This window comes from Camarhynchus parvulus, chromosome 7 (genome assembly GCF_901933205.1).
Source record: "Camarhynchus parvulus chromosome 7, STF_HiC, whole genome shotgun sequence".
NCBI lineage: Eukaryota > Metazoa > Chordata > Aves > Passeriformes > Thraupidae > Camarhynchus > Camarhynchus parvulus.
The window spans coordinates 32,504,843-32,530,216 of NC_044577.1; the positions used below are offsets into that span (position 1 = coordinate 32,504,843).

A 25,374-nucleotide genomic window follows, 5' to 3' on the forward strand; every position below is an offset into this window, starting at 1 on the left:
CTGTAACCAGCTTGGCAAAAGAGTGTTTTTATGATCAGGCAGAGAGAGCTCATGCTGTGTCAAAAGCACTGGGTCAGAGCATGTCCAGAATAAGAGCACACACAGACCTGCATGTGCTTTGACCTCCAGGGGCTCCTTTGGGAAAAGCCAGCTGTGCCAGGGGCTGTGTGCTGTAGGACTCCAGTGACCTGGAGCTGGGAACTTGCCTTCCTGGCCAATGGGCTTGTTGATGTATTCCTGCTTCTTTGAAAAGGCAAAAGCGCTGTTTTCTTGAAACAAGTTTTAAGGAGGAGACTTGGTTTTGTTGGGTGTCTTATTGCAAAAATCTCTTTAAGATAGAGAATAGTGAACTGCAAACCTCAGAATTTCTCCTTTTTCTGAGAGGGCAGAGGGCAAGTTTGAATTCTGGATGTGGAGGGGGCAGAGGAAGAATGAAATCACACTCAGGCTAGAACAGGAGCTTATCATCTCTGGAGTGCTACTCCAGCTCCTCCAGGAACCTTGTAAGGACAGAATTACAATTGCAAAATTAGAGTTTGGCTCACTGGAACAGAACCATTTCCCAACAGGGATTGCATTGTGAGCAGAAAAGGTTCCTTGTGCCCCAGCAAGTTTTGTTCCACTGTAGGGTAAGCAGGAAGAGAGAGACCTGTGTGTGTTAATATTATTAGAGAAAGAATTGTGTATATTTCTATTATTTGTTTGATATGAATATGGGCTGGAGAAAAATGGAAGCTGACTTTCCTTTCATCTTGATAGCAGATAAAATAGGAACAGATAGTACACAGAGAAGTGGGTTTTCTGCAGATCCCTATAGGATCTGGGAGTGTTCTAGTACACATGGGCATTAGATGAGGTACTAGGATTTTATTTTCTGTCTGTGGTTTCCCTGATTCTCAGTGTGTGAAAATAAATTTTAAGAAGGCAAAATATTTCTTCCTTTTTTCAACCATTTCTTCCTGTCTATCTCTCCCTGTTCATTCCCCAGCTTCTTTCTGTAGTGCTGAGAAAAACAAGAGCTCAGTTAGGAGAAAAGTTAAAAACATTTTGGAGGAAAATTGGAATTGACATCACAGAGGATAATAACAGAGCTGAAGTTCAAATGAATATTTCATAAATGTATTTACAAGGGATGCTAAGCCACTAAACACTAAAAATGACACCAGCTATGTATGCATTATCCTGTACAGATCCAGCAAAGTCATTTAACAGGCTAAGCTTATGTTAAAATTACAATCAATAAATGCCAATTACAGAAAGAGTTTTATCCCTGCATGTTAAAAGAACAGAGCTATAATTTGCATGCGAATGGCATTCTTGTCAAAATTATTTGCTTTTTTTAAGGTTTGGAAGGGTTACAGAGGAAAGCTTGAGGAAATCCTGCCTAGGATGTTGTTCAAGGCAGAGAGAGAGAATGGGAAGAATATTGAGGAAATTATAAGGCCATAAGCTTGACACTTATAACATGCAAATAAAGAGAAGTTATTCTGAAGGGCAATGAGGAGCCAGTATGGGTTCAATAATATTAGAACAGAAGACAGCAGCATGAATTTTAATGATGAACATCCTTCACAACTATAACCTTCTTATACTTTATAATTAATTGTAAGAATTATACCTTGATCCTGCATTCAGAGCCTTGAACAGCAGACCTGTACCCCTGGCCAGAAGCCTTCTGACTTTACTGAGCTCTGTTTTGGGTGTATCTGTCAGGGTAATCAGGTTCTGCTGACAGGTGTTCATTTCTTTGGCCCAATGTTTCTTTCTGAGCCCAAGAAAAAGAGAGATGTGAGTTACCAGCACAGGAGGCAAGGGGAAGCCACAGGCATGGAGCTTTAAACTGGCGTCTAATATGGAATAGGAATGAAATCACTGACAGGAAAACATGGTGACTCTGGGATACTGTTTCTTCCTTTTCATAAAGGCAAGGTTTTGGATATTTTTGCAGCCATGGAAGCTAAAAAAAGAGTCAGACAAAAAAGCTTCTAATGGAAGAACCTTCCCCTATAAAGCTGCACTTTTCCATAGTTGAGACATGTTTAATATTTCAAATTACTTTTTTTAACCTGTTCTTCCAAAAGGTTATTTCCCTACATTTGCAGTACAGTCTGAAAATTGACCATTATTCCTTAAACTATGCCCCTCAAAGTCACAGGTATTTATCAAGGCTAACGTGTGTATTCCCCCATACACCTTATTTGTTGGGACAAATGACCTATTTTATCGATTCTCTTTCAGAAGCCATTCTGTTCCGTTACAGATGAGTGAGGAAGAAAACTACTCCTTTGACTGACCTCTTTATTTACAGTCTGATAAAGGAGGACTATTGTGTTTTATCCATTATCAATGTCTACTGAAAGTCTCTTTTGCTCTTGCCAAGTTCTCTAGTTGCAGCCAGGGACCTGTGAAACTGTAAATAAACTTTCCTGCACAGATGTGTCTGCAATGTCATTGTGAGTTTGACTGACTTTAGCATTAAGAAATCATTCACTGCATGACATGGAAATGCAATTTCATTGTGCATCATTGCAAAAGAAACAGAGGTGTTGCCTGTGTGGTTGCATCTCCAAAATGTAGCAGAGCTGCTCCAAATTAGTTATGAGCTCCTTGTTATCTCTGATATTACAGCTCATTCTAGCTCTCTGGGGCATTTTCAAAATATTTTAAACATAAAATTATTCTGCCTTAGACATTGCCAATCTTCATTGCAGTAGAATGGAAAGTCTCTTCTAGGATACTGTAAATGGGTTTGAAGGGCTGAAGGGTTGCAGCCTTTTAGGTTATCACTTGTGGTAGAGATCTATGGCTTTGTTCCTGGTGAAATGTGACAAGAAACATTGAGACATCAGTATGAGGTTGTAAATAATGAAATTATTAGAGACCTAAAAGTAGAGACTGTTTTGCCTTTTTTGGTTTAGTAGAAGGCTGAAGAAAGAAAGTGTTTAGAGAGGAATTATTGTGGCAGCTGCTGCCTCCAAACATCTTCTTGAATGGTCTGTGTGGGCTCAGGCCTTTGTGAAACTGAGCAGATGGAGGTGATCTGGGACTCTTATGAAAGATAAATCTAAAAGTAGATGTCCAAGATGATGTCTTAGTATTTGTCCATTGTTCCTTTTGTTGGCTTAAGAACCTGCTCTGGCTATCTCAGTATAAGGGACTGCAACAACCTGGGAAATGTCCAGAAAATAGGAGTGGAAATCTCTGTGTGTTCTGTGGTTCAGTCACCCTCCTCAATGTGTTAGGAAGTCAGGGAGGAAAAAATGAGGTTCAGGGTGTAGATGAAACCTCTGTCTGCATTTCCATCACCACCATCCTGATAAGGACAGTCAAGTGAATTCACAGGCTGAAAACAAAGAATAAAGCTGGCACTATCTAATCATCTCCTAACCCTTGAAAAAGCCCCTGAGAAAAAATCCTGCCCTAATGGATTCTGGATTACAGAGTGATTGTTGAAAACACCTGTCCTCTGAATTGTTACTTGCAGAGTGAGATGGAATATTTGCATTCTGATATGGAAACGATTGAGATTGACAAAATGGAAACGATTGAGATTAATAATTTAAAAACATGGAAATAATACATAGAATTAATCAAATATTCAAATATATGTAGTTTTGATTTAATTCAATATCATAGAATAAATATGAAATAATATTTTCATATAATGAAAAATATGTGGCAGCTACTACTTTCTTATCTTACAATGTGAACATTTTGCTCTACTGTTGAGTTTAATAGCCAAAGTCTGTGGTTAAAGTGCTGCAAATCTAGGTTGAATTCGGCCCTGCTGATGTTACAGTGGAACACAGAATTTGGGAAAACACATCCAAGCAAGACAGGGGTGCTGAGCTCAGGGAAACCTCAGGAGCTTAAATGTGACAAAGCAGTTTGCACAGGGGAGTGGGGTGATGAACCAAAGAGCTCCTTGCCAGAAGCTGAGGGGTTCTGGCAGAGCCTCTGGGTTTGGCCCACTGTCCCTGTGCTGGTGGGAGATGGGACAGAGGCCAAAGCAGTACGAGAGCAACAAAACCAGCAACCAGGGGTTGTTCTCAGCCCTCTGTGCTGCTGCAGCCTCTGCCAGGGCTGAGGAGGAGGTGAGCAGGGGAGGCAATCAGGAGGCCTCTCGTGTTTAGACAGATAAATACATTTATTCCATTGAGTCCAGGGTTTGAGGGAATAGCCTCCCATTAAACATGAAACATGACTTAATTTCAGGGTTACACTTCCATACCTAACATCTGTGAGGATGAAGGTTTTCCTGTTCCCCTGCTTTGCCCCTGCCTTGCTGTGAATACCCTGGAGCAGCATTGTAAGACCTCACCATCTGCTCTCTGACAAAAGTCTTCTCTCCTTCTCTTTAAAAAAGCAGAAATTTGGGGTTGCTGTGGGACCTGGGAGTTTCAGCCAGGACCTTTTGGACAAAAAAAAAAAAAATTTAACCTCCCACTATGGGAAGAAGTAGTAAAATCAGAATGACTAGCAGATGAAAGGATTTGGAGCAAAGTTTCAGAGGTTAGATAAATCTATAAAAAATTACCTGGCTTGTGTGCCTGCATAGGACTGCAGAAATTGTTAATGCTAGTCCTACTTGCCTTTCACAGGAGCAAGCACGATTTGTTTATTTATTTTATAAACTGAGTCAAGAATATGCCATCAATAACTTTAAACATTCCCATGTTTGAACTAGAAGACAGCTGGCACAAAGAAACAATTACACAGCCATTGGGAGTTAGCTGACAGAAGATTTCCATAAGTAATTATGCTCCGTGAGTGCGAGGGAAAGGAAGATAAAGGAGATAATGCCCTTTACAGGGGATAATGCCTTGATATTTTCCTCATACCCTTTTGCTGTAAAGCTAATGGCAGCCACAAACTGAAGTGACCCTGGATGTAATTGGCAATAAGAGATCTCTTCCCATTCCAGGTCTTCCAACTGCCCCCCAAAATGGAAATACTTCCAGCCACCTTGGTCAGTCTGAACAAGGAGAATTTACAGGGTCAGGCTCTAAGGTTAGCAGACACACAGAATTTCTGTGCTTAATACCACTTGGGTATAGACAATGGGTATTCTATTTCCTTTTCTCCTTGACCTCTCCTTTTTACCTTGTATTTCGAATGATTTAATTTAAAAAGTACTTATTTTGTCTGACAGGTTGATGTCAGCATCCATGTGAGAAAAAAGATGAGTCAGGCCTCTTATGTTGACTCTAGAAATGTCTTTGAAAGAACCAGTTTTACTGGCAGCATAGGACAGTTCTGACAAATCAGAGGAAGGATTTAGGTGCTAATCATGTTAGGGTTGACTTTTGCACGTAATAGAATCATGGAATCTTTTAGGCTGGGAAAGACCTTTAAGGTTGACTTTTGCACGTAATAGAATCATGGAATCTTTTAGGTTGGGAAAGACCTTTAAGGCTGACTTTTGCACGTAATAGAATCATGGAATCTTTTAGGTTGGAAAAGACCTTTAAGATGATTGAGTTCAGTAGGCAAACCTGACAGAGCACGCGCACAGGAGAAAATGCAATGTGTAAAAAGCTGAGGTGGTTACAGAGCTGCAGGAATGAGGAGCACTCACGGGTCTGGCAGAGCGTTCCCACCCATCCTGCGGAGCACTGGCAGACGTTGGGACCCACACACTCCCCTCCATGGAGACACCTCTGCAGGCAAACAGCTGGAAAAGGACATGGAACAAGTGAGAGCATGGATGGGATGGGTCTGTGTGCTCAGGAGCTGGCTGAGAGGTGACCTGCTAGGCTTTATTCCATGTGGCTGATGTCATGGATGAAAAAAAAATTGAACTTTTTGGGATAAAGTAGTTAATTAAATTGAGAAGTGTGTATGTAAAGTTAACTGTTTGTTAATGCAAGTAACTAATTGTAATTGGTTGTGTGAGAAACTAATGCTGTTGTGTATTTATGGAGGGGGAGTGGAACCAGGGAAAAGATAAAGTGGCAATCATTGTAAAATGACAAGGAACTTTCTAGAAACATTACCTCATGGAGCACAACCTCAGCTCGAGCCAAGATTGGAGGAAAGATCGACCAATGAGAAGTGAAAATACCAAAATGATTGGTTCAGAACGATCCAAACTATAAACCAATTAAAGACAGAAAGAATGTCACAGCACAGATCCTGAGTGCCCCAATCAGCTGAGTGGAGAGACTTTAAAAGGCCTGAGGTGCTGGACACCCAGGTCTTTCTTTGGAGCCAGTTTCCCTGGAAACACCCCTGTATTATAATTATGGTTACTAAGTTGTTGATACAAGTCTCTGGCTTATCCAGGGGCTTTGCTTCCAGTTGTTGGTTTTGCAGTAAACAGGCTTACCTTTTTTTTTAATGCAACAAGCCTCCTCTTTGTTCTTTAAGAAATTTATTTTTTTTAAGCCTGCTCACAACAGCTGACTTCCAAAGGAATGGGTGTGCTCTGTTCATCACATCATCAGTATGATGATCAGGATTCTTTGATATTTTCTTCTTAAGAAATTTATCTCTGATAACTGTCTACTGTGAGACTTGGCATTTCTAATGCCTAGCTCATCATCAGCTAAAAATAATCTCTCTATCATACATTAATGCACTACATATTCCATGCAAAAACCAAATATTTTCATAGAAAAGTTTGATATGTTTATTGCATATATTTTTTGTTCAGAGATCCTGAAAGAGTGAGTGCATGATCTGGTGTATATGTATGAGAGACACTTCCTTCCTTCAGCATTTCTGAATAAATTATTAATATTATAAATTCAAGCCACTAGTTCTGAAATCATATTTACTAGCAGGACCCAAAGGGTAAAAAGCCAATATTTTAATCTGGTTTACATACAGTATGTCATCTTGATTATAAATTTATTCAGTTTATCTGTCAACTTCATGGTAATGAATAGCCATGTAAGGAAAAATATTCCTTGAAAATATTTTAGGGTGAGTTTTTTTTTAATTACATTTTTATGTAACTGTAGTCAGAGTTACAGAGTAAGAACACGTCATTCTCCAAATTATGCACCGATGACCTTGAGAGTACATCAGTTTGGGAAGCTTTATAGCAGGCTTTAGATAGTTCTGTACTTTGAAATACATGACATTTCTCTGCAGAATATAACAAAATATGTGAAGCTGTTAAAACATAAAATCAATGCTTCAAGTTTAATACTGTAAAAATGAATTTCCATAACAAGATGTATAACAGAGCTGCATGAAGCAGAACCAGGGTTCCCCCACACAGCTTTTTCTCCTCTGCAAGCATCAAGTGTTTACAGCATTCTGTAGTACCTGTACTTAAAACTGTTATTTCTTCAAACTGCTGAAACAGCAAAACAGATTCTGTGCTGGTTTTTAGTATTAGAAGATTGCAAATTGCTGTTGGCTGGGCTAATGGATATAAACTTTGATGGGAGCAGAGGTGCTTACGTTTGCTGCAGTGCTTTCCCCTCCAGCCAGACGGGCAGTCACAGACATTGGGGCGGACACATCTCCCCCCATTCATGCACATGGGCTCACAGACACCTGCAGGAACAAAGAAAGAAAGAATGTGGAGCTGGGAAATGAGGGAAGACTTTAGTGGAGGCTCACTTGCTTCCTTGCAGAAGGTTAGTTGGCTTGTAATTAAAAACAAGAAACAGAAAAGTGGTTTGGAATTGAGAATCTGAAACACAGAGGCTTTATAGATCCCATAAATCTGTATGCTGTGTCATGTGGAAAACTTTTGGTGGGAGATTCTTTTCTGAGAATCTTTATAATCAGAGAGGCTGGTTACAAAGATTCTCAGAAAAGCAAGTGGGCAGGCCAAAGATTGTTGGAGCTTTCACTTCCATATGGGAAAATTCCCCCTTCATGTTCTCAGGTGTTCATTTGGCTAAGAAAAACCTTGATGAGGATGGATTGTTTTCACACAGTTCTGGGTGTGATTTTGCATTCAACCAAGCAAAAATCCTAAAGATCTATTCTTCCACTGCCCTCTTGAACCACTACTTGTTAAAATACTTACCTTTTTACTCTATTCTTTTGTACAAATAAGAAGTGAGAGCTGAGTTCTTTCAAACACAAGAAGCCAGTTGTGTTTTTTTGTTGACTTCATGAGAAAATTGAATAGCTAGTTTTTGTATCTTTGATTAAGCTGTACTTATCAATGTTGTTTTAGAATATTTAACATTAAAATCTCAAATTTCTGGGAAGTCACACAGCCTGCTTTGATGTAGGGAGGTGCCCTAGGCAGGTACCCAAATTCATCCTGTCCTGTCTCTCCTTGCCTGTTAAGATAAGTGTAGAAGAACCCATCAGAGGCTGGGTAATTCAGAAACATGGCAGTGCCAGTATGGTGGGAGTGGGAAAGATTTGCATTGTACATGGAAGGAGGCATTGGATAATTGGGTGGAGTACAAAAAGCTGTGTAACACAGCAAGTGGCTGCACTGGGCTAGGAGAGCCAAGTCAGGAGGAGTTTGGCAGTGAAGATGTGAGAACATATTTGTGCCCAAGGGCTCCTGCCATGTCCAAAGCTTTGTATGCACAGTGGAGCTGGCAGTGACCCTTCCCAGCCGTGGTAATCGGTGTTGTGCCTCCCTGCCTGCAGGGATGGGTGGCTGTGGGACAGCCAGCTCCTCTCAGCAGAGCAGGGCACAGGGGCTGACAGCTGAAACACAGCAGTGCCTCCATCAGCCCCCGGGTTGTGCTGCCTTTGTGCACATCAGCGAGTGTTAATGCTGCAGCAATCCTGACTGCTGAGCTGTCACTGCATCCAGGACTCTGCATGACCACAGTCCCCCCTCAGACCTCCGCTGTAGGAGGTGAAAAGCCTGATAGAGCCCCAAAATAGAGGTGATTACTAAAAGACACCATGCAAAAATGCAGCCACTTTTATTTGATGGGAGAATAACCTTTTGTTCCTCTCCCAGGGATGATCAGGCATTTTTAAGTAGGTAGATTTAGGTTGCCTAATTATTGCTGTGATGTAGTGAAATATTGCTTTTGTGGCACTTTGTGTGCTGGTCTCCCCCTTCAGCCCAGATGCTGCTGCACTGGCAGCTTTTGGAGCTGTATTGCTGCTCTTGCTTGGCTGCTGCATTTGCATTTCGTTCTGTGCCAAGGCTCCTGGATCCCTCAGCATCCTGACCTGCCCTTAGGCAGGGCAGGCATGGCCATGATTATAGGGGCTGCTTGGACCCCAGCCCTCAAACTGTCATCCTCCATTTCCTTCTTTCTCCACCTCTCCTGATCCATGCTGCAATCTTGGCCTCTGCTTACTCAGGCTAACAGGGATCCAGAGTTGTTGCTGAGCTGTTAAAAAGTGCTGCAACCCCTGGTTCAAACCTGCATGAGTTCAAAGGGTCATGGCCTCCATAACTCTGAAATCATTTAATCTCTTATTTTCCCTCTTCCTTTTTCTCTCCCCTTTGATCTCACATCTCCAGTAAGAGATTTTTGATCCACAATCTCGGATCAATTCATATTTCAATTATAAAACAGCTCAGACATTCAGAATTTAGAAAAGAAGAGCCCAAACAATGAAGTTTGGTTCTAGATTTAAAATCACTTTGTGCTTTTTGATATTCGTGGACCATAATGTCCCCAGCACTAACCTGCTCTCCTAAAACCAGTTGAAAATCTATAGATTTTGTTTTGAGGTAGTCTGAAACTTGGACAATATCTTCCCACCACCTCTTAGAAGGTAAAATCAAGGAAAGGTAATGAGGGCAGCAGCACTTGTTCATATGGATATTTCACCTTTTCTTCTTTCTTTTGTTGCTTACATTTTCTGTGTATTTTTAACCTTACACAAACAGTCACATTCCTGTTGTTTTTTGTTTTTTTTTTCTTTGTACTGACAATGGTTTCAGCAACAGGTGAGGTCCAGTCTTGATCTGAATAAAACACATAAGTTCAAACTGACTTTCAGCTTTCCATTTCTCCCTTTTTTTTGCTCAGTTGCCTTACAAATGACCAAGTAGCTATGAAAATATAGCATGAAATGCCTTTATTACTTATGGCATCTCTGACTTCAGTGATAAATACAAAGGAGTTCATTCAAAGTGAACTGAGGGTTCAGGTCAGTACCAAACCTGTTCTGAACTGGAGGAGCACTTCTGCCTGCCTGCCCTCTGGGGAACAAACTCTCTTTTTGCCAAGGAATTCACAAGCACCTTTAGGTAAATGAATGCAGTGTTATATCTCCCCTTTTCCTTCCTGGCACCTCCACCTTGTCCTCCCTTTCTTGAACTTTCTTAAGTACAGCTCCATCTCAATACCCATCAGGCAGACTTCAACATTTGTTAATGATAACTAGTTTGGATCCTTTCTGGTCCCACTCCTTGGCCTCTGTGGAGGAGTTCCAATTTCAAAATAGCAAACAAAAATGCTAGAGCCTCTCACAGGAAAACTAAATAAATTATCAGACACTAGGAGAGCAAATCAAATTATTGCAATCCTCCCAGGTACTAGCATGACTTTGAAAAGACTCACTATTTTTTTTCCCATCTTTTAAGACAGCCCTGGCATATTGACCCAGAGACTGCAGGGTTTGATAAACTTTCCATCTCTCTTGGGGACTGGTCCTAATGTCATGGGTATAAACACATTTGTGTGATGTTTCTCAAGTCTGTAATGTGCCACAATTCTGTAAGGCCACCATTTACAGCTCAGAACCACTTCCATGATCTTCTGCTTGCCTGAACTGGTGGGTTAGATGGGGCAAGCCTTGCTGAAGGTGATGATGCAGGTTGAAGGAGCAGTGTGGTTCTGTGCTGTATTTCAGAGAAGGGGTGGTTTTGATAAGGCAACAAGCAGCTGCAGGTGTAAAGATAAAACACAGGTGTTGCACAGAGCATCACATTAAACAGGCACACTCCTCCCACACACTGAAAGGCATTCACAGCTTGCTGAGTTTTCTGTTTAATGCAGCAGCTATTTCTCTTTGATGGCTTTAATGCATTTTGACCTTACAATCACTTAAAATTTCCTGTGACCCTTTTCATGGCTTATCCCCTCTAGGCTCACTTGACCCAGTGAAGTGCTTTTTGAAACTCTTTTATCAACCTCCATGAAGGTCCATACCAAACTCTTCAGCCTTAAAATCTCTAAGGTATTCAGACCTTCTGCTTTGTCAGCCAAAGAGAGGAATTTGCCTGCAAAATAAATATTTCTGTGGATTACTAAAACCCCCCAGCACCTGAAATGCTGTGTTTGAAGTGGACCTTGTTCTCCTGCTCTGAGTAGCACACAGCTATGGACACCCACACTTTCAGTGACTTCTGCTGCCTGCCTTTGTTCCCATTGATCTGCAGCAACATTCCTACTAAAATATAAACAGTATTAAAGCAAAATATCCCTGTAATGTAAAACCAGAAGGGACTGGGGGCCAAGTTAAGCACTGGACATGCTTTGCTGGATGAAGGGTCACACCATTAACCAGCAGGATCTGCTGACCAGATACAGAGATTACAAATAGCCAGACATGTCCTCCAGACCTCCACTGCTTCTGTGGATTATCAAAAACTTTCCTACTTTAACCTAAGCCACCTTTAGACAAAAGGACCTCATTACACTGTTTCTCACTAGGAGGAGATAATAAGTAGTAAAAAGCTTTTAATTTTGCTGAAATAAGACATATCACCACCCTCATAAAGGAAAAAAAAAACAACAAAGAGGTGGAATATTACACCATGGCCCTGAAATCTTAGAAGAAAGAGATCTTCTGCAACGTTTCAGGAACTGAAACATCCTTGTCCTTTCCCAGCCATGAGACTGCAGAGACTATTTCTTTCTGAATCAAAATTATCTGTCATCAGGTATCCTGAGCCAAGGCTCTGATGAGGAGACAGTGAATCAGGCTGCAGTGCTGATTAGAAGATGTAGTTTTCAAAATAGCTTTTCTTTTATTTTTTCTCTCTTTTTTTTTTTTTTTCTCTCCTGTGGAAGCTGAGTAAATTGACCTGCTTCTGGGTGCATCCTGCCTTTGGATGGAAGAGAGAAAATAGCCTCAAGCAGTAACATCTGTGTGGGCCAGCTAAGGCAATGCATCAGGCTGTATCTTGCTGACAAAGAGCACAGAAATGCAGCCAAAAGAACACCCACTGGTAGATACTTCAACTTATTCCTTAAGTCACCATCCCTGTGCTGACATTTCTGGGTGATTCACAGGCACTGCTTTTATTTCTGGCTGCTGTTGGTTTTGAACTGATGATTTCTCTGTGGGTCCAGTGAATATTTCAACTTGTTCTATTGCTCTTCTGTGGAGCAGGGAGCTTTGATCAGCCTCAGGTTTGTTTTTTTTTCCTATGGGTACATGTTGTTTTAATGTTTGTTTCCTCCTTGCTGCTTAGTGGTTACCTTGATTTGGTGTGACATCCTCAAAAGCAGAGAGCTGTAGCTGGGGAGGTACAACCCAGTATGGACACAGAGCATGGGACAGATTTAAAAATATCACTGACTGCTCTTGCCAGGAAAATACAGCTGACAGAAGTCGAGCTGTGGACAAAAATGAAGCCAGTAAATGTGAAAGGAGTGGATTTTGTGCTAAAGCTGGCACTTCTAGCCCTTTCAAGTGTTTGTAGGTAAAGTATATCAGCTATTGATAGAACAAAATGAAGGTGGAGAAGCTCTGTGCCAGGAATGGCATGATGATGGCACTGTAGGGATGTTGCTGATCCCTTTCACAGGACACAAACAGGAAGGTCAGACCAGCAGTTCCAGCAAACAGCACAGTTTAATTGATCCACTGGAGGAAGGCTCTCCATCTCTCTGGGTGCATTATGCACCCAAGCAGCACTGCTCACATGAAACATTATCCTGACTGCAGAAAGGCAACAACTCTTTGGATTCTTCTAGGCTCCAAATAAAGATTTGATCCTGCTGAGTGATTTTCAATCCTTTAAAATAAAAAATAAGAAATAATAATAATAAAAAAATCCCCAAATGTGTGTGTTCTGGTCAAAAAAAGATGTTTCTAACAAAGGACACCATTGTTTGGATTCTACTAGCAGAAACTAGTGGAGGTAGAAAAATGTCATTCACCCTTTAGAGGGTATAACTGATGCTCAACAGATCATTAGTGAGATGGATGTACCAATATATCTGCTGCTGTGAAGGTCCCAGATGCACACAGCTCTGAAAAACACGTTATGGATTTGGGACACCAGCAATTTCTAGTCCCCTTTTTTCTGCTTCCAAGGGCAGTGAAGAAATAGTTTTGCCCATGCTGAGTTTTAGGCACATATGTTTTCCCACAGCTTGATTTTATCTGAAATTCCCCATCTGTGTTGATTTGGGTTTGTAAATAAAGAATAACTTTCTCTGCAAGCTCTGTCTGAGTAACCTCAGATGTGTGATCCACTGAATGCCAGTAATTATAGGCACAGATTAAATTTTAGGGAGAAAGAATACTTGTCATGCAATAAAATTCCAAATTTTGTGCAATGCTTGAAAATTTGGATCCTTATCCATATCAAGCTACCAATCATTTTGAGGTTTGCTCACCCTATTTCTCGCTTCACGTAGCTCTGACAGAGATGCAAAGCACTTCTTCAATAAATTACCTTTCTGAATAATAAAAAATAATCTGGTAGAAACCTCTGAGGGATGCAGTGCGGGAGAACAAATTACTACAAGACACAGAGGGAGCTGTAAATGTAATTGTGATGGTTGTGGTGACAGTTTGCATTTCTAATATATTCACTTTGCCACAGAGCTCTAACAATAAGAGTTAGTTTGCATGACCTAGCACACATTTCAGAAGAAAAAAATGGTCAGAAAAATTGCAAACCATATAGACAGCAGTGCAATATCAGTGCTTTGCCTAATTATGTCTGGGTCTTCATTCTGATGTGTACTCTGATATACTTAGGGGGCCTTTTAGAGATATTAAATCAGGAAATAAATCTAATTTAGTTATTAGTTCAGTAAAAATGAGAAAAATAATTACTACTATATGGAAAAACTACCGAGCTGCCAGGCTGCACTGCCAGAGTCAGTGTGTGATGCACTGCAATCCTGTTTGCTGTCACGTTGCTCTCAGCAGCTGATAACATCTTCTGTCAGCTAAAGAGGATCCTGATCTCTCCATCTCTACCTCCAAAAGATTCCCCGGGTGTGGTGGTGTTCACAGGGGTCCCAGGACGAGGGAAGAGATGAGAATCTTGACTCCATGTTTCAGAAGGTTGATTTATTATTTTATTATATATATTATATTAAAACTATAATAAAAGAATAGAAGAAAGGCTTTCTTCAGAAGGCTGGCAAAGAAAGGAATGGAATGAATAACAAAAGCTCCTGACTCTCAGAGGGTCCGAGCCAGCTGACTGTGATTGGCCATTAATTAGAAACAACCAACATGGACCAATCAAAGATGCACCTCTTCCATTCCACAGCAGCAGATAGTCATTGTTTTTCTTTTCCTCTGAGGCTTCTCAGGAGAAAAAATCCTGGAAAAGGGATTTTTTCAGAAAATACCATGGCTACACCTGGGAGTGAGTGGTAGGCAAGACTCCTAAACCTAAGGGAACAAGTGGGGAATGTCACTGCAATGCAGGCAGGGGGCTCCCCACTCCCCTTGGACTGAAATGGCTCTGTCTTGGTCTCATGATCTTCATTTTGCCTATTGTTTGTTGTCAGGTGAAACTCTGGACATGCAATAGTATCATGTTAGATAGCTGTGGAATACTTCAGCATCTTACAGAATGAAACCACCATAAACCAAATAAGCACGTGTAGGTGCATATTTAGATGTTTGGGGAATATTCTGCTAGGAACTGTGAGATTTAGAAACCGTTAGTAAATCCTTTTCCTCATTCACGGACTGGTTTTAGTCTGATTGCAGCACTATTAATTTGAAAAAGCCTATAGCTCCACTTTATTCTCAGCTTTGCAACTCTTAGTGTATAATTAATGTGGGGAATTGCAAAGTATACTCTCAGCACAGGTCATATTCCCAACTTGTTAGGGGCTTGAGTTTGGTAACATTTTCTCTTCATTGAAGAATGCTCTGTGTTTTATTAGGTCAGTGAACCATTCCAGCCTGCATATAAATTGTTCTGCTGGGCTGCTTTCTTGTCATGCCTGAATGAGGAGTGAAAGAGGGCTCATACACGCAGTTTCTCCTCTGTTTGTTTTTGCAGCTCTGTGCTTGAGGACGACCTGCAATTTAGGCCATTTGAGCTCATTCTCCTTGCCCTGAGTGGGCAAAGTTTGGTTAATTTTCATCTGTGCAAAAGAAAAGGGAGATTCAAGTCTCAAGACAAGGGGAGCAGCCACAGGGTGCAGTGGTCTGGCTGATAACCTACCAAAAATGAGGAGCTGGCCAGGAAGTTTGGAATAGGACTGCTGCCTGCACTGGCACTGCACCAATCTCTTCATCACCCTGTTATTATCTGCCTCAGAAACAAGCTTGAGCTTACAGGGAAATCATGTAAGAGATTGTCTGGAGAGGATTGTCTTGCCTGTGTCTTTTTGTGGATAAACAGACAACATTAATCTCCATGACCATCTGTCTGTCCTCTGGGCTTTTCAAGTGATAGATCCATTGCTCCTTTTTTAAGAGACATTTAAAAATATTTTAATCAAAAAAATAGATCCCCAAAATGTTGTTTCTTAAATCAATCTGTGGGCAAAAAGCACTTTTTGTCACACAGAAGCCCACTGCAAAGTGAGATGCAGTAATTCAGGAATCCCTTTTCTTTTGCTTTGAGCATGCTTTTACATACAGCAGCAGATCTGGCCCATTTCTTCAGTGCATTTAAGATACAGGTAAAGAATATTAAAATTTAGATGTTCCACTCTAGTAAAATTCGTGCTGTAGTCTGGGAATGTTTTGCTTATGGAATGAATAAAATATTTAATAACACTTTTGGGCTTGTTTAGGAAATATATTCAGTTCTTACCCAGATTCATTCTTGTTCCCTTCCTGAAAAATAAATTTAGACAGATGCATGTGCTCAAACCCCCTATTAAAATAAATGCATCAGCTACATATATATGAAAAAATTTAGTTTTTATGAAAGGCCAACTAATGGTTTTGTCACAAATCCTTACTAAGGGTGAGCAGTGAGGAGCACTGCTCTGAGAACACACCAAAAACCAGGTTGTGCCTGAGTCACTGTCTCCTGTTGGGAAGTCACAGCTCTCCCTGCTCCCCCCAGGCAACATGCACAGATCATGTTTTGTTCAGCTGAATAGGAAAGACAGCAGTAGCCTGATTTTTTTTTTTTTTTTTTTTGTTCATTATCTGTTATATTTCCTTCCCAGGGGAGGAAGATGACATCTAATATGAACCTATTCTGTTATGTAGACTGGAAAACCAAGTAAAAACTGAGATCAGTGTTTCGTTTTCCTGTGTCTCCAGACTGGGCACCAACCAGGGGACAAGCCAGCCCACAAACCTTTGTACTTTTGTTGCTTTGAACAGGGAGTTACAGGTCTGTTTGCTATAAGCAGCTGCTCATTTCCTTCCAAACACCCTCTGTTCAAGCATATTTGCTGTCCAGGAATCTTAGACAAACACTTGTTGCTTTTATGAAAAGCAAGTCTGATGTGAATGATTCCTCCATCCATTTGGATGAGATACATGGTTTGTTCCCTGCTTGTGTGTGTGGGAGGGTTTGCTGGACCTTTGGCTTGCAAACTGGCTGGTTTTTGATAGCTTAAGTCAATCTGGCTACTCAGTGAAGACATTGCAGAGAATATATCACACAGTGTCAAGATGACAACTCGGTGGGAGTCTGATTTGTTGAGCAGTAAAACTTCCTGCTTATGCAGCTGGCGAGGCAGTAATGTACAGAAACATTACATGGGAAGGCTGGAATGTGGGAAATCAGTGACTTTCACAATATGACATTGCTTAGCAAAAAGCTGCCTTTGAAACCCAGTGTTCACATTTCCAATTAGTTTGCCTCTAGCTCCCATGCAAGGAAAGTCCTCATGCTACCAGGAAGGGAAAAGAAAGGAGGAGGGAAGAGGAGCAAGCAGAGCTGGAGGAATGACTGTGAGTTATATTGCACACTGTGAATTGGCTATAAATCCTGGCTGCAGGAATTACTGAAATGGAGAAATAGTTATCTCCTAACTCTGAGATCCAATCTGCAAAGCCCCAGTGTCGGTGGGATGATTTATGTGATACAAAGCCACCAGGATTGAGCCCAACACAATGAAACAGATGCACACTTGCTCTCAGTTTTACATGGGGGGCAAACCCCATGTCTCTGGCTGTGTTGCCTGGCCATGAGGCAGTGCCAGAAGAGGGGCTGAGGTCAGGCTCCAGGTGTGCCCGGTGTGCTGGGGAAGGCAGGAGGAGGATGCTGTTCTCCCCTGACCTCTGCTTGCTGATGAGCTCCAGAGGGAGCTGTGGCTCGCCTTTTCTCGCTCAGAGATGCGCTCACAAGGAGCAGACAGCAGAGGAAAGGATAAATGTGTGGTCTCATGAATCCCCCTTCCTCTCCCCTTCTCTTCATTCCAACTTTTCCTAAGAAAACTCATCTTCTGTGGGCTTTCATTTGTAAAGGTTGTTTGTAGAGCAGTCCTATGAAAATACACGTAGTAAATAAAGGAAACCTACTGTGTTGTCTTTGTTTATAACTTTTGTAAGGATGCAGTAGATATCAGTCAGAACCCTGCTTTAAAGCCTCCTGAAAAGCAATGACATCCCAGCATTGTTAAATCTGTGTTTTTCAAAGGGGAATTCAAACCACTGCACAAACAGTTTTTCTCCAGCACCGGAGCGTGTTTGTTGGATGCAAAGTTGATCCAGAAACATATTTTATTTTGAGGTGCTGCCAGCATTTGCCTCTTCCCTCTCAACAAGACTGATCACACTGAAAACAATCCTTCTCAAGTGAGGGTATGAGGCTGTGGATTGCTGAGGCACAGGCACACATTTCCCTGTCAGCTCTGCCTCCCGTGCCCAGGCTGTGGGTGTCTGCTCTGCATAATCACCAGGCACTTACTGCAGCTGGCAGCCAGTCACACCTCCCTGATTTACACTTTTTGGGCGTTTGGAGTGATGTTTATTTAGATACAAAATACAAACTTTCAGGCTGAATGCCATTCTCCGCACACTCAGGAAGGGAAGGAGAGCGAGCCTGAATAGAAAAGATGAGGTGCCACTACTGTGTCCTGCACGTTTTTGGCTGTCATGCAGACAGAATTTCCAAACTGTACAGGGATGAAACCAAAAATCATAAGGCAGAAATTCCAAACTGTACAGGGATGAAAATGAAAACCCTAAGCCATGCTTCTATGTGTTTAAAACAAACCTATAGCCTGTTTGGGTTCAGTTCAAAAATAACCTCTTTGATGGGTTGTGTGGCTTTTAGTTTTTATTATCTCCTTCAATTGAGAATCTGAGGCTGCCAAAATTAAATAGAAGCTTTTTTTTTTTCTCTGTCCCTGCAGGTGAGATATTAAGAAGGAAAGAGAAATGTGGAAACAATATCAATGTATCAAACAATGACAACATTGAATTAACTGCCAATTTATCTGCCTTAGTATTAAGTTTACTCACTCTATCTCAATAGGTTTTATTAGTCAGGTAATAACCCACCCCAAATTTCTAAGATTATAGACTGAGTGTATATAAGTACATAATAAAGCTGTTTTGCTGTCAGAAGTGTTTGAAACTGTGCTAGAAGTGCAAAAGTACATAGGAACACAGCAATTTCATATTCAGAGAGCAAAGAACAATTAAAATAATTATAAAATCCTTCAAAGGGATTTTTTTTCCTCAGAGTTGTCACATTCATCATTGTGGCTCAGCCACCTCTACATTTCTCTGCGTGAGGTCACCTGGCAGCTACAGGGGACACCACTGAGCAGTGATTTGGGCCACAGGTTCACCTTTAGCAGTCTCTCTGACATTGTCCTTGTGATTTGGAAATGGGAGATGATGCAGTGTTAAACTTCCAGTAAACTTCACATCTGATCACAGCTTTGCTATCATGATGTGTGCATTTTTTTTCCTCACTCTTTGTGTGGATTTTGCAACTCTGTGCAAGCTGAAACGTCCTGTGCTACTCATGGCTCAGCTACCTTACATGGAGTCCTTAAAACCTGACAGAAAAGATGCTCAAATCCAGAAAAAAACCCTCTGTAAATCAGAAATGTGCTGTTTTTTCCTGATTCCTTCTTGCCACACCCTCCCCAGGAAGGCCAGCAGAAGCCCTGCACAAAAAGTCTCCCAGCTGGATTTCTGAGCACTCAGGCACACAGCCCATGGGGCTGCCTCACCTCTGCACAGTCAGCTGCCCCAGGTGGCCTCAGGATTATCAAAATTAACCTGATAATACATATATGTTTATATAAATATATATATTTATATCTATAAACACAGATATGTTTACTGCTAGTGACACTGCAGAATGAGCAGCATGATACTCAGCTCTATTTGGAATTTCAAATGGATATTATGGTAGATTTTACAAGTAGCTTTTAAATGTAGTTTTAACATGTTTTATTTAAGAAAAAGAGGGAAATTTTGATGCTAGGAACTTATTCTCCACTTTTTCATTTGTCTGTGTGTGAGTTAGGAACATGTCTGTGTTCACACTTGAGCCTTTCAGTGCATACCACATATTCTATCTAATCCCCCAATCTAGTCTATGCCTGATGAAAAACGACATGAAATCATGCCTAAAAAGGGGTGAGATGTGTTCTGCATTTGAACTCTGAGAGGTTTATGGGACAGAGAGCAGCCTCCTACTGCTGGGAGCGCTGGTTTTCTGCATTTTGTGGGGAGGAAAGTTTGGAAAGGTCAGCTGAGACTGATTTCTGCTGTGCCCTGCAGGCTTCTGCTGCAGAGGAGGGAGCAGCAAAATCTGGAACTTCTGACAGAGGAGAGAGAAGTTATTCCATATAACAATAAGAAGACATACAGCTCTAGGAGAAACTGCTTGCTATAAAATCTTATGAATTAACTGCTTCTTTTGATGGATCTTGACACTTGTCCTTTTGATTTTAGGCAAGAAAGAAGGAATATTACTCAACATTTTTCACCAATTAGCAGTCAGGGGCCAGTAAGAATCAGCAAAAAGTAGTGTTTTCCTTCCACTTAATTACGTTTCTCTTCATTCATCACATTCACAGGCCCTTTATTCAAGTTTTTATAACACTAAGCTAAATAAACCAGACTAAATAGCAGTTATTGAAGTAGAATGAAGGCTTGGATCAGACAGAACAAAATTGTTTTCATCACCTCAAAAAAACATTTTTGCAAAAGAATATGCCAAGATGGACAACAAAACCTCAGAAACTTTTGGAAAGTGGAGAGGAACCTGCTGTGAGTTGGTGGAGTTTGGAGGAGTGCTTTGCTAGACTGCAATCACCATCAGCACGCTTCCCTTTGATCTGCCTGGAGATGTGGCAGGGTGTTTAAAGCTGGAAACAGCACTTCTCTAATGTTCCCTAACCTCAAAAACAGGATGCCAAACATAAGGTTTTTTCCTCCTTTTTTCTCCCTCCAGCACATTCCTGCCAGAACAGACTATTCAATTGTGCACTGTGCGTCACGACCCTCTCTGCTGAAGGAGGGGAGAGCTGCAGCGTGGGGAATGAGAGGGCTTTTGTTGCTGCAGGGAATTTTTTTACTGGCTTTTTTTTTTTTTCCTCTGTGTGTGAGAGACATAAAATGCTCTGGAAATGTACAGATTCTTCCTGCCAAGAATGGTTGTTTTCACAGCTCCCCTCTTGCCAATTTCAAACTGATTAAGAAATAATAAAGAAAAAAAAAAAAGTTTTCACATACATATCCTAAACCCCCTGGCTGACAGATATTGTTGAGCAATTGAGTCTGTAAAAGTGCCAAAATAACCTATTTCCCCAGAAGAATGGAAGAATCAAATATTAATGCTGATGGTAACGTGCAAAAAGGGAGTTTTCAGTGACAAGAACATATTCAAGGATAAAGGGCTGTTAAACCAATTACCTTAATTAAGCTGGAACTATGACTTTCTAATATTTTTAAGGATCTTAGCTTCTTGGCCTTTGGCCTTAATTTTTTCCCCCCAAAAAAATCTTTCATGCAAAATAATTAATTAATTTCCGAATACTAATGTTACTCATTTTAAATGCATGAAATATTTAGAGAGGATTCCAGCAAAATGTTCTCCTCCCTACTTTGACTTGACTTACTCTAATTAACAAGTTGGCTTTGGGTATATTATGAGCTCTGATGGAAATATAGGTGATCACAGCACAAATACAGCCTAAATGTTCTGTGGAACATGCACAAAAGGGAGAAAAGGTGTTTAGGAGTTAGGGAACTGTTGGAAAACAAAGGGAAATGTGTAACTCACTTTTCTGGCACCTCCTTCCAGTGTAGCCCTCAGCACAGGAGCAGACGTTGGTCCGGACACAGTGACCACCATTCTTACAGGGGGGGATGCAAACAGCTGGGGAGAGAAAAGGAAATGTTCTGAGCACCAAACTCACCTGGGGGATCAGCACTGCCAAAGCTCAGGCTCCTTATTTAGGTGCCTCTGTTGGGAGAGCAGCTCACAGAGGTGTTTTTTGGGAAGGTGTCTCCCCAAAGGGTGATTTGGGCAGTTGCCTGGGTGGAGACCCCGATTCTGTGTTGTTTGTGGCGCAAATGTGGGACATGATTCCCAGCACCTGAGGGTCTCTTAGACACTTAAGTGGTCAGAATATTCCCAATGGTGTCAGATTTTTAATTCTCTGTCAAAGGGCTCCTCAAGGGCTTCTCCCCATGAAATGTAGATCAGTGTTGGACATTTGCTACCTTGGCCTTGTTGCTGTTTCTTCTCCCTTTCTCAAAGAAGCAGAAGGAAGGGCTTTGCTTTTCTTCAGCATCCTTCCATTATATCCTCCCATCAGTTTCAGATCCCATGAATGTGGATACTTATTTTCAAATTTTAGCTCTATCTAAACCAGAACCCTTGAGAGCAAACATTTCAAATCACCTAGATGCTGAAAATCACCTTTTGTGTTCAAGAGCAAGATCATCAAGTCACAGTCTATAATCTTCACTCTCTCCTTCACCCGCAACATTATAAATAAAAAGTTTCCAGCAAGCTTCATTTGCAATTAGATTTTTCTGTGTGAATCATTCACTTGAAAACATATCCATCAGGACCACATTAATCTAGGAATGTGGGAAACAAAAGAGAGTAAGGGCAAAGAACTTTAAATGTTGAAGTAGGTTTGGTAATAAGGGTGCTTTTATATTCCCAGATTCAGGAGGAGTTACTAGATCCATATTAAAAAAGAGAATTTTTCAATTCATATTGATAAAAAGAGCACAGGGGTGGTCCAGCTGCTTGAGCCCTAAGTTCCCTTCCTTGTATGAGATACTAGGTCATTAATGGATTAATTAATTTGTCTTCTGCAGCACAGAGTGAGTGAGAAGCCCAGGATACTGTTAGCCTTAGTTTAGAGCTGGGACAGGGATTCAAAATCAGATCCTGCTCCATCAGAGCAATACTGGATCACATTTTTAGGGATCTGATGAAGTCCTACAGAAGTGCCCCATCCAGAGCACTTTAGGGTGGTCAAGTAGGTGACCTTGTGAGCTCCATTTGAAGGTAAATTATCATCTGGCTCTGAAACCAGTATAGTACACACCACAGGGTACCAAAATGAACAAAGCACTGCCATGCTTTCTCATTTAATTGAATAGTTGCTAATGAATGACATCACTGACTCAGGTAGTTTTAGACTAATTATTTAGTTATCATTAATGGCATCACCAATAAGTTCCTACTTCTTCTCAATACCATCAGGAACAATAAAGAGTGGATTTATGGCAGACTATAACAAGAGAGCACACAATAGTTATGACAAGGAGAGTCTCTTGATATATTTCATGTGGGGGTAGCTAATGTTATGGGTATATTTATATTTTGAGCCTGGGCCCTTTATCAAGATGATAAATAGAATTTTCTTACCTCTCTGGCACTGTGGCCCATAGAAACCAGAAGGACAGGAGCACGTGTTTGGCCGTACACAGACTCCTCCATTCAGGCACACAGGATTGCACACAGCTGGGTGGGAATACAAGATAACTTCATGAATCTCTGATAATGTTGAACTTTTCAGAGCAGGCACTCTTTTGCTGCTGCACATGCCATTAGAATTAATATTTCTAGTGATACTGTGAAAAGTTTAATGCAACCCTTACAGATCAGTTGTGCTGCAGCACTTATTCATGGTCGACACAGTGGGAGCATTTCAGAGGTGTTTTAGCACAGCTTGGGAGATGAAATAGGCTATAATTTAATGTAATAATTTAATTTATTTCGGATGTATTCTTTTGATTCGCACAGTTCATTTATTTCCATTCCAGTATTCTCACCAAGCACGGTCCCAAGGTAGTAAATGTAGTCAAATAAAATACACCCTGGATAACCTGGAGATGAGATATTAATTGTTTGCTGCTTTGTCTGCGTTCAGCAGAGCATTGTGGCATTTCCATGGACTTGAATAGGTGTGCACCAAAAAACCTGTTTGTTCTGCCTCATTTAAATGCCAGTTCCCACAACACATTGGTTCATTCATCACCAACAAAGCCACTGGCTGAGCTCCCTTTGCCTCTTTATGTATCTGTTATTACTCTAGATGATACAACAGGCATTAGGAATTAAAAGCTGTCTTGCATATTTCTATGTGGCAAGTACCAGACTGTTAGAAACAAAACTATTAGAATTTCAAATTGATTTAGATGGGAAGTCAGTGTGTGAAGAATAAGGAATCTGATAAAGTTTTCATTGTAAAGCAGAGGGACACTTTAAACCAGCCTTTTTCTTTCTGTTCCCTTTGTCTTTCAGTATCTCACAGCATAGCCTATTAAAAATATAAATGCATTTAAGCTTAAATAAATTAAGGGTCACTAAAATGTTTCAGATGAACTAAAGAAGAAATAAATGTCAATTTGGAAAGAGAAAAAAAAAGTGAAATTGTAGTCTAGATGAGAGGTTTTTCTGACTAAGGAGCAGTCACTTATGAAGTCAAAATGGATTTAATTCATTGCTTAAGGGGAATTTGATTTAGTTATTGTCCTGGCTACTTCATAGATGTCCATAATTGTGTCAGTCTGTCAGTGTTTTTATTTCCAGGGTAAAGTCCTCTTTTTTTCCTCATTTTATACCTGTATACTTCCTGACATTCCTTTTATAACACTTGAGGTGGGAAACCCCAGCAGTGCCCACAAAATATTCTGTGCAGTGCACTCAGAAGTGTGCCAGAGAGGGGAGTCTGGCAGCCTTTCACCAAAGCTGTCAGGAGACAAAAAAATCCCGCTGCTGTTATTCTGGTCTGGAAGTTACTGCTCCTGTTGCTTGTTGTCTGTCCTTCTCTTGGAATGATTCTGTTTAAAGCCACCCCAAAATAAAATTGCAGAACTCCTTGAGAAGAAAAAGCAGAGCTAGTGGGAACCAGAATAGCAGTGACAATCCCAGTCATTTCCTGTGGATCATAGCTGGGCTAATTTATGTTCCCTCAGTAGGTCTGTCATTTTAACACTTACAGGAAGAGCAATCTCCAGGAGATGGAGGTTAAAATGACATCTCTCACCTTCCAGGAAAGGTAATGTAGGCTGAAGGTGTCTCAGCCATTTAATATTCACCGTGGCAGAGGCAGACTGCCTCTGGAGCCTTCAGGTCTGGCACTGATTCAGGTAGTTCTCATCTTTTAATATTTCACTATTTTGCATGCCTTGTCCCAGGTGAGTGCTGCAGTTTCTGTGCCTTTGGAGAAAATATCCACCAGTCCAGCTTTTAGGACATTGATCCTGAGAGGGGGCTCTGAGCTGTTGTCTGTTTAAAACTTTGAGAAATAAGTACCTAGTTCCAGTCCACACCTTGTCATTTTGTACTGATGGGTGGAGGTGGCTTTTTCCTGAGCTGCCCCACTCCTGTGGATGCTTTCTGTAGGTGCTCTGCAAGTGAGAGATGCAGGCAGGAGGAGCAGTGTGAATTCTGGCAGCACAGCATGATAAGATTCTGTGCTCCAGAATCACACAAGCTTAAAAAGCTGCAAAAAGATTCTGTTTGTAGGTTCCCTCTGTAAAACCCTGAGATTTAGGTAAGCATTTAAACTCAGGAATACTTACATAAACATCTAAACTTATGAACAGTTACATAAACTCAAGCCTTTCTGAGGTTTTGCCCTGTACTTGGTCTCCTCTTCTTAAGCTTTAATTCTCAATTGCTCTCCTCTTCTTAGGCTTTAATTCTTTAAGCAGCAATTCCCAGCCTGAGCACTGAGCTGTGGGAGGATGTCAGGGATTTTTGGCACTTTTGGGCAGAGGATCAGGCCCTGCCAAGCACTCACCTGTCTCACAGGAGGGGCTGCTCCAGCCGTGCCTGCACTGGCACTCGTCTGGGGACACACACACCCCCCCATTGTGACAGTGCCTGCTGCACACCACTGCAAAACACACAAA

General features: G+C 41.1%; 1 protein-coding gene across 1 annotated transcript in view; it reads right to left on the minus strand.

Annotated features, from left to right (window-relative positions):
* The window catches only part of LOC115905814 (von Willebrand factor D and EGF domain-containing protein-like), a 247,084-nt gene that overhangs the window by 78,690 nt on the left and 143,020 nt on the right, over window positions 1-25,374 (minus strand). Inside the window, exons 24-28 of the mRNA XM_030952485.1 lie at window positions 25,263-25,358; window positions 22,880-22,975; window positions 21,272-21,367; window positions 7,414-7,509; window positions 5,579-5,674 (exon numbers count right to left, since the gene is read on the minus strand). Coding sequence (XP_030808345.1) covers window positions 5,579-5,674; window positions 7,414-7,509; window positions 21,272-21,367; window positions 22,880-22,975; window positions 25,263-25,358 — 480 coding nt within the window. The remainder of the gene's footprint in view (window positions 1-5,578; window positions 5,675-7,413; window positions 7,510-21,271; window positions 21,368-22,879; window positions 22,976-25,262; window positions 25,359-25,374) is intronic.